This window comes from Apium graveolens, chromosome 7 (genome assembly GCF_009905375.1).
Source record: "Apium graveolens cultivar Ventura chromosome 7, ASM990537v1, whole genome shotgun sequence".
Taxonomy (NCBI): Eukaryota; Viridiplantae; Streptophyta; class Magnoliopsida; order Apiales; family Apiaceae; genus Apium; species Apium graveolens.
The window spans coordinates 115,440,626-115,450,216 of NC_133653.1; the positions used below are offsets into that span (position 1 = coordinate 115,440,626).

Here is a 9,591-nt window from a genome sequence, read left to right on the forward strand (position 1 = left end):
AGACATCTTTTCCTCCTTAAAACTCTGATCTTGATCAGCATCCCCTATTTCTAGCGCCAATTTATTGACGGATTCCTTCATCAACACCAATTGGAAGAGAAACAGGTTTAATAATCATTACCAACGCTCAAATTCCATATCTATCATACATCGATTTGAATTTTAATTTTCGGGTTCACATTGGTTTTATATTAGTTTGAACAATTATTTTGATTTATCATAATCCGATTTCATCCATGACATCCTTAATACTTAAATTTATCTAAACATCACCTAGTTTTAATCTTCTAGAGCGAGCTAATGAAACTCTCATTTTCCACCTCAAACAACATGTCCACAATAACACCTCCTTAATTTGGTTCTTCAACAATATCATAGTTGTATTCAACTTATGGCTCATTTTGATATGATGGTAAAATTGTTGGTTTTGATCGAGGCATATTTTTTCGTCTGCATGCATAATACTTTGTACTGAGAATAACTCCAATAGAGATGTCAAGAATGGTGCCAAATTTTATGTGGAAGTGACAAATTTTATGTGGCATCTCACTCTTGGGTGCCTTTCTGTTGAAATCGTAAGAGTGTCCAAGGGGTATGAGGAGAAGTTGCCAACTTTTGATACTCTCTTGGTACCTCCTCTAAATGGAAAAAACCCAATACTTGCACCTAAATTATATATTTTCTATATCCATTATGTTACATATAAATTTTTATATTATTTGTTGGGACTATCTAGGCACCTCAGACTGAAGGGTGTTAAATATGATATAAATAAAGAAATAAATAAAAATTTATTATTTATGATGAGTTGGACAAGTTTGGCGCCCTTCGTTGGAGATGCTCTGATGCTCTGATGTACAACTGCGGCCAAAGTGCCGTGAAGTTTGTTTATAGCTACTTCACCGATGGCGATCTCCTGCTACACTTTGATGATTGACTTGGTTCTCATATAACTCTTATAAAAAACAGCCCAAGAGGTTCCATTTTCAAATTCTTGGCATCAAATATACAAGTATACAGAGTGCCTTATCCTGGTGGAATGCTCACCAAGATTTATTTCTCAAATCAGTGAGTATCTTTGTTAAACTATTTAATCTTTGTTACCTGGCTAAAATCTATTTGGACAATTGTTCTTTTACTTTTCCTTGATGTTATATTTTATTATTTGATTTATGTTGGGTAAATATAATATTTCGTATAATGTGTTATGCTAGATTTAAGACATGCCTATTCTTGTTGGTATTCCAAATGTGAAGGACTCTGACATGAAGAACTTGTTAAGCTTCTTGTATTACTTTTTGCCATTTTCCAGCTTTTTCTGTTGTATGAATTCCAGTATCTGATTTCAGCCAGAGGCGGATGGTGTGAGGAGCTGACCCAGCTCCAGCTGGGCAACTTTTCATAGGTTTTAGTAGAATTTTTTTTACCGCTGGGTAAAAGTTTAAGATAAAAGTTATATATATATTTATTTATTCTATAAAACTAAAATAAAACAATAGCATACAGAAAGGGTTAGAGACAGCAGGAGAACAAGAAGAGGAGTGCCAATGATCTGAAATTTGAAGTCTTATATTGAATCATTTGGGATGAAGTTAGAGATTATGTACATCTTTAGTCAGTAATCAATCACCACAATAAGGTAATTCTATACTTTATTTTTATCAAAACTTACAAAATCAAGGATGCACCCAAACTGTTTGATTAAATGTGCAAAAGAGAATATGAATATTTTTATCAATAGAATCATGTAAAATTTATTTGTCTGTGTTGTTTTACATCAATGTATGCTAACTTGATATTTACTTGTGATTTAGAATTGGTCATGATTTTTAAGTGTAGCATCTGGTTAGTTTATTTCTCTAAACTTTTGTTTATTTGTGTATAAATTAAATGCAAGTTAGGATGTCTAATCAACCTCCCAAGAAGCGAATGAAGTCGCTTTTCTCTTTTTATAAGAAAGATAAAAACATTCGAACACTTGAATCAAATTTTCCATTGCCTTCCAATCCCCCTGATTCTTTGCATACAAGTGATATGGAAATTAAAGATGATGTTTCTAATGAGCCTTCAATTCAGACTGATCCTGGATTACGTGCTCCAGTTTATTCATTTTCGGTGAATAAACAACATCGTATTAGAAGAGAGTATCTACAATTAGGGCCTTGTCAACCAAAGTTACAAAACTATCCACCAACTTTTGATGGGCGTGATAACCGTCATTTTCAACATCGATGGTTTACGTTATTTCCTTGGCTGGAGTATTCAGTAGCCAAAGATAGAGTATTCTGCTTCCCTTGCTTTCTTTTTGAAAAAAATCCACCCAAATCTCCTTTGTTTACTACTACTGGATGTTGTAATTGGAGTAGAATGATAGCATGGAAAAAAGGAGTTTGTGAGCAACATGTTGGAAAAATCAATTCTTTCCATCGAAAGAATGTTCAGGATTGGGCTAATTTATTAAAAACTCCGCAACACATTGATAGAGTGATTGACAAACTTCCATCAGAGGTTGTAAGGCAAAATAGGTTGCGTCTAAAAACAACAATAGCAGCTGTGAAATATTTGGGCAAACAAGGCTTGCCTTTTAGAGGCCATGATGAATCTTCAGACGAGTAGTAGAGGACATTTTATTGAGATAATTAAGAGTTTTGCAGATATGAATGATGAGACTTCAAAAGTTGTTCTTCAAAATGCTCCCAAACATGCCATGTACATTACACATTCGATTCAGAAGGAGATTCTAGATATCATTGCTACTAAAATTTGAAATAAAATTCATCGAGAAATTGGTGATGCCAAGTTTTGTATCTTGGTTGACGAATCACTTGATGTATCTCATAAGGAGCAAATGCCAATTATTCTCAAGTTTGTTGATGAGAAAGATTTGTTTGAGAAAGATTCTTTGAAATTGTTAGTGTAAAAGACACTACTTCTATTAATCTCAAAAATCAAATATGTCTTGTGCTTTCTATAAACAAACTCCAAGTTTAGAATATTCGTGGTCAAGGGTATGATAGAGCTAGTAATATACGTGGTCAGTTTCATGGATTAAAGACATTATTTCTTCAAGTTTGTCCATATGCATACTACACTCATTGCTTTGCACATCGATTACAATTAGCTTTGAATGCAAGTGCTAAAGATGTACCTGATATGCAATTATTTTTTCAAATGCTAAGCTCTATTGTTACTTTTGTCGGATCTTCATCAAAACGTGCAAATTTGTTAAAAGAAATTCAAGAAGCAGAAATTGCAGAAAGTTCAGCAGATGGAAATCTTGAAACTGGAAAAGTTCTTAATCAGATCCGTAGCTTGAAAAGGGCAGGTATGACTCGATGGGGTTCTCACTTTGCTTCGGTCAATAATTTGGTTCATATGTTTAAAGAAGTTAGTCAGCTTCTTCAAAATATGATGATCGATAAAGAGCTTGCTGGAAGTATAAGAGGTGATGCAAAAGGTTTTCTGAAGTCATTAAAAGCATTTGATTTTGTGTTTTGTTTGTTGCTCACTAACAAGATTATGGGAATAACTGATTTACTTTCTCAAGCCTTGCAAAGACAATCACAGGATATTGTTAATGCCATGAATTTGGTTTCTAGTACAAAGACACTTCTTCAAGAACTAAGAGAGCATGGTTGGATTAATTTTTTTCAAAGTGTCCAACAATTTGGTGACGATCAGGGCCTTGACATGCCTAATATGGATGCACCTTATTCAATGGGCACTGGTCGTGGTTGTCAATAACACAATGTTGTTACAAATGAGCATCACTATCATTTTGATATGTTTAATATAATTATTGATGTTTAGATGATGGAGCTAAATGACAGGTTTATGGAGCAAAGCACATAATTACTTGTTCTGAGTTCTTCTTTGGATCCAAAAAATAAGTTTAAGAAGTTCAATATTGATAATATTTGCAAACTTGCAGAGAACTTCTATCCTGAAGAATTTGACACATCAGAGGTCAGAGCTTTAAAGTTGCAATTGGAGCATTATAAGTGTCAAGTAGTTTCCGACAAAGATTTCCAAGAATTATCTTCTCTTGCACAAGTATGTAGACGATTAGTTGAAACAGGATTGGAAAAAAAATTTCCTTTGGTTGATATGCTGATACGTTTAGTCTTGACACTTCCTGTCTCCACTACAACTACTGAACGTGCATTTTCGGCTATGAAAATTATAAAAACAAGACTAAGAAATAAAATGGAAGATGAATTTCTTTCGGGTTGTATGATGCTTCACATTGAAAAGGAATATGTGGATGATATTGATTCGGAAGCTGTGATAGATCATTTTGAATCTACAGGAGATCATAGAGCTCAATTTAGATAGTTCGCGTACTAGTACTAGCTAGTAACATTGTCTTGTGACATTTTGATTAATAGTTTATGTACATATTCTAACTTATTAATGAACATTAATGAAAAATTGTATTTTAATATATTAAGTTCATTTTCGGTATGAGAAAAAAAAACCTGTTGGGAAGTATTTTTAGGCTAGATCCGCCTCTGATTTCAGCCAGCAGTATTGGTTATATTTATCGTGTGAGATGATTGATCTGTGATTCTGTGTAACTGTAATGAATTTATATATTTCTCTTTCTTCAATTTTTCTAATTGACCCCCCCCCCATTTTGTGTTTCACAAGGATTAATCATCGACCTCTTGTACAAAAAGTGAGGGTATACGCATCAGAATGAGCTAATGTAATATATCAATTTGTTCCTGTTATCAATTTTGTACGATATAGACATTATTATACATATTAAATATATAACTAATTCACAAGAATATTGCTAATTCTTAAATCACATAATTATATAAGAATTAACAATTAAATTAGGAGAAGGGTTTGAGAAAACAAACAGAGATTGGATTTAATCTCGAGTCCAGAAAACCGTCTCATTAAAGCAGTTTCGCCCCAGACCATTTGTGTTTAGCGGCCTGCTTCTCAGGATAAAACGAGATACTATTATAATCGATAAATCAAAAATACCCTCATCGAACTTGAACTGAGCCCGAGAACTATCACCGGAATATTTAGAAAATTTAGGAATGAAGAGACCGAGAATTAAAGAGACGACTGTTATTTTCTCGATTTAATATAACTGGTGCCCCGAGACTCTATATATAAAGAGAGGCTTGAAAGGACTTGTATTTATTTTCGATGTGGTATATGGTATTTGTAAGAAAAACCAAGGAATGGGTTTGTGCTACTCTCGATGTGGTACAAAACCCATTTTTCACATTAAAAGGTCACACTTTGGAACATCAGTTCCCATTCACCTTTTCCTCATTTTGAGCGTGTAAATATGTGTTGGAATCCCCTCGAAGGGTATAATACATTCCAATAAACACACACCATTAACACATAATGTGTATCACTCATATAGAGTCTCAAAATGATTCACAACTTAGTCTAAAATACTAAGTTTGTCCAACAATCCCCCACAAATGTGATTGATGGTCCAGTAGCATGAACTACATAGACAGACAGACGCGAAGCTTGACTTGGTAATAGTTCTGGCGGTCAGATATAGCATACAATAGGTAGAGAATGCTCCTTGAACCTCTGCTCGAATGAGTATACCGAATTTACTGGTAAACAGTATGACGCGATGTCCTTGAACTGTTCGACCGTTTATGTAAACGATGATATACTTAATACTATATCTATCCTGACTCATTCAGTTCTCATGATTATGTCCATTTTGGCCCTGGAACATCGTTTTGGTTCTACAAGAGTTTTTAAAGAATTGTGCCTCACAATTCTCCTTTGAGGCAGCCCTACTCCTCTCTTACATATGTGATCTTTATCTTATAGAGTAACCCGTGTTTACTCAACCGAATATTATGTATTTAAACTTGAAATCCTTATATTCGTCAAAGATCATTAAAAGCATAAAGCTTAACCTCGTACCTCACGGGTCTCACTATTTCATCATCATAGAAATAGGCCAAGGGTTACCCCCACAGTGATTTGGTCATCATGATTTAGTTGTCCCATTGAACCAAGTTCTTGAGATCTCCAGTCAGCAAGGTTGGGTGTCCACCATGACGTCGTTAAGCAATAGACAATGCCCATTCCTCTTGATGATTTTACAACTATCTCTCATTCTAACTAGATTCCCTTGGCTTAAACAGATTCACTCAGTTTAACCATCTGGTTAGTGGATCTAAACATTATCATTTGACTTTACATAGCCAATCATGATAATTCTCGTTGAGAATAGTTGTTTAATGGTATCATGTAAGGTCCCGTAAGAGGGATATATTAAGCTAGAAGGGGGGTTGAATAGCTTAATTAACAATTTAAAAACTATTATAGCGTTTTAAAATAATTTATCTCTTTTTAAAAATTTACCGAGTGGTTATGCAGTTTATATGTGCGGAAAATAAATTATAAGGAATTAAAATATCACATGGCGATTTTATCCTGGTTCGCGATGGCGCAATCTCTAATAGATTCGCTCACCCCTACGTCCAGTCCCCGAGATCCTCTCCCGGACTCGGGATTTTCCCTTAAAATAAACTCGCTCCTTTAGTAAGCGGAGAAGCCTTCACACCCTTACAAGTATTTGTCTTGGTGCGTAACACAAGGGTCACCACCTCAAAATAAATGTAATACCTACGCAACTTATCTTAGACAATAACTCCCCAATATTTCTTCAAACATGTTGTAGAACCTTTTTGTGGACATGGCTTCCTTAGCTTTTATCGATCTTGGATATTAGTGATCCGGTCTGGGGTCTTTCCTCTTCTTCACGGTGCAAAGACTACTAACTCCCCGTTAGTACGTCTATGACTTGGGTCTTAGAACGAGAATCACCTCACGTCACTTCACCTCACTACAAAACTAATAAGAGAATCCACGAAACAAAACAAGTAGAGAAAGATTTGTTTTGAACTAGTATGTTACGGTACTAGCCCACAAGATAGTATAATATTTAAATAAGAGTATTAAAACCAAATAAGAATACTTGACTTAAGATAATAAATAGTAGTCCAAGTATTTTTATAATTACTCCTTTATAAATTAAATGGATTTGTGGAGTAATATGAGAAGTCTTTTATATAAAGCACTTATGGCTTATGACTTCTTTAGTATTCTTCTTGTTTCGAATAAGTATTTATAGATCGAGAAATACTTTAGTTATAATCTCGGAATTGTAACTTATCATGTACGCTCGTAGGCTTAAGGTTTTTAGTATACTTATGTTTTGAGAATTATGTAGTCAAAGTATACTTTTAACTTCAAGCACTTGTATAAGATTTATGAGTCTTATCCAAGATCCAAATAAGAGAAGTGCAAGTAATTAGCGTAAGATCGTGCTTTTAAAGTTTAGGCGAATAACTACGAGTAGTTTATATATATCGAATAAGAACCCCACGGAACACTAAAGATGTTAGAAGGGGCTTATACGATATGTCTCGTAATTGTTTATATACACGATATGTGTTAGCCAAGATCCAATTAAAGAGCGTGAAATTAATTGGCTAACTCGTGTATTTGATTCGTCTCTAAATAATGGATGATTACAAAGTGTTTATAGATCAAGTTATAATCCTCCGGAACACTAAAGATGTTAGAAGGGATTAAACTATGCTTCGTAATATTTTATGTGCACGATATTTGTTAGCCAAGATCCAATTAAATAACGTGAAAGTAATTGGCTAACTCGTGAACTTAATCTGTTTTGATATTTGACAAATTATGAAGTGTTTATTGATCAAGTTATAATCCCCCGAAACACTAAAGATGTTATAAGGGATTGAACTATGCTTCGTAATTATTTTATGTTCATGAATATTTGTTAGCCAAGATCCAATTAAAGAGCGTGAAAATAATTGGCTAACTCGTGAACTTGTGTCAAATAAAATCTCACCCTTGGAGATTAAGTACTCTTCTTTATAGATCTTCTTGTTGAAATAATTTTTACGAAGATCAAGTACTTATTCAAATTTCGAGATCGAATCTTAGTTCTATTTTTGCTTGAGAACTTTCTTTATAAGAGATCTTGTATTAGAGCTTAAGATGAAGTACAGAAGTTAGGTATAAATCTCAAATAAAAAGAACTCAACTAAGAAGCTAAAAGTTACCACTTTTGAGAAACGGTCAGAAAAGTTTGCCGGAAAAATTCATCGGAGGTTCGGCCGGATTTTGGCACTTTGGTCAAACTTGGGCAGCCCTTCAGGAGGCCGGGAAGTGGTAGTGGATGAGCTCACTTGGTGGGATGAAGTTTGGTTGGGTGAAGCTGAGCTTGGGTTTTAAAAACCTTGTAAATATGTATATATATTTAAGAGAGAGAAGGTTTTTGAGAAGAAGTGTGTGTATAGAATTTGAGAGAGATAAAGAGAGGCCCTTCTTGAAAAAATTCCAGCAACTTTGTGGCTATCTAGCTTGAAGAAAATGGGTTGGGGTGGGGGTTTATTTATAGAAGAAGTTTGGTGAATTGAATGGTGGAGATTTGAGGAAAATGGATGGTAAATGATTTATGTCACTTGGATTGATGACATGGAAAGCAAATTGTGTTTTTTTACAACTTGACATATGAGACAAACAAGTTTATGGAGCCAAAATCTCATCTGATTTATTTATATAATAATGAATTTCCTTTTTTTAAAATCTTTGTTTAATCACTTAATTAAGCATTAAACACCAATAATTATGAACACCTTAAAAACTCCTAAATAAATACCATCAAAAATATGATAGTTACCTAAATAATATAAAATGATGTCCTGTAAGTTTTGGTCAACTTTGGTCATTGGTAACTAGGTCAAATGTGGTCAATAGTGGGACCAACTATCTCGATTTTTGTGCCGGACAAAATTTTCGAAATGTTATGAAATTTTTACCATAATTATAAAATACCATTTAAACGATCCATACCAAATTTCAAGTCATGCTAGTATGTGGAAGTATTTTTACTAGATTTAAAATGATTCTGTCAGCCTTTTCTTCCGAGTAAAAATACCATTGGTCTTGAAATGAAGGAGGTGGATCTTTTCACAAAAGTCTTGACTTGAATAAATAATTAAAATATATTTCCTAATATATAAAATATATTTGGATGTTCAGGAAATATTTTTGAGTATTTTTGAATAATTTTTCTGAGAAATGCTGATTTTACGAAATGGGAGAAAATTACTGTAAGTGTATATGAAATGGGTTATACACCTAGATATTAATATTCCAAATATGAATAAAAAACTCTTTTGATATATTTAGAGATATATTTTGGAGCGATGAGTAAAATATTTTGATATAGCAGGAGTCTTTTAAAGAATATTTCTGATATATTCCATATTCGAGCTTGTTGTCATATTTCTGTTGCAACACAGATCTAAGAAATGTCATATTTTGATATTTCTTCTTTGATCATATTGCCTTAGAGATATATTCCATAAAAGATGGATTTTGATGATTCAGAATATTGAAATATCTTTGTTTATATTTATATCTGTAATATAGATATATTTGAAAAATTGTTTTGCTAGTTTGACCTTTAGTCTTTAGTTTGGATCAATTAAATTCATGTTCTAATGGAGAGGATCTACGTGTAATTAAATTTTATGTTTAGTCATA

The 9,591-nt window shown here is 33.4% G+C and overlaps 2 protein-coding genes across 2 annotated transcripts; both read left to right on the forward strand.

Moving 5' to 3' along the window:
* Window positions 1–1,902: 1,902 nt before the first annotated feature.
* LOC141673981 (uncharacterized) lies at window positions 1,903–2,616 on the forward strand. The gene has a single exon (XM_074480707.1). It carries the CDS (start codon window positions 1,903–1,905, stop codon window positions 2,614–2,616), a length of 714 nt encoding a protein of 237 aa, XP_074336808.1.
* Window positions 2,617–3,171: 555 nt separating this feature from the next.
* LOC141673982 (uncharacterized) lies at window positions 3,172–4,335 on the forward strand. The gene is made up of 2 exons (XM_074480708.1): window positions 3,172–3,733; window positions 3,932–4,335. The coding sequence occupies exons 1-2, from the start codon at window positions 3,172–3,174 to the stop codon at window positions 4,333–4,335; spliced, it is 966 nt and encodes a 321-aa protein (XP_074336809.1).
* Window positions 4,336–9,591: the final 5,256 nt, after the last annotated feature.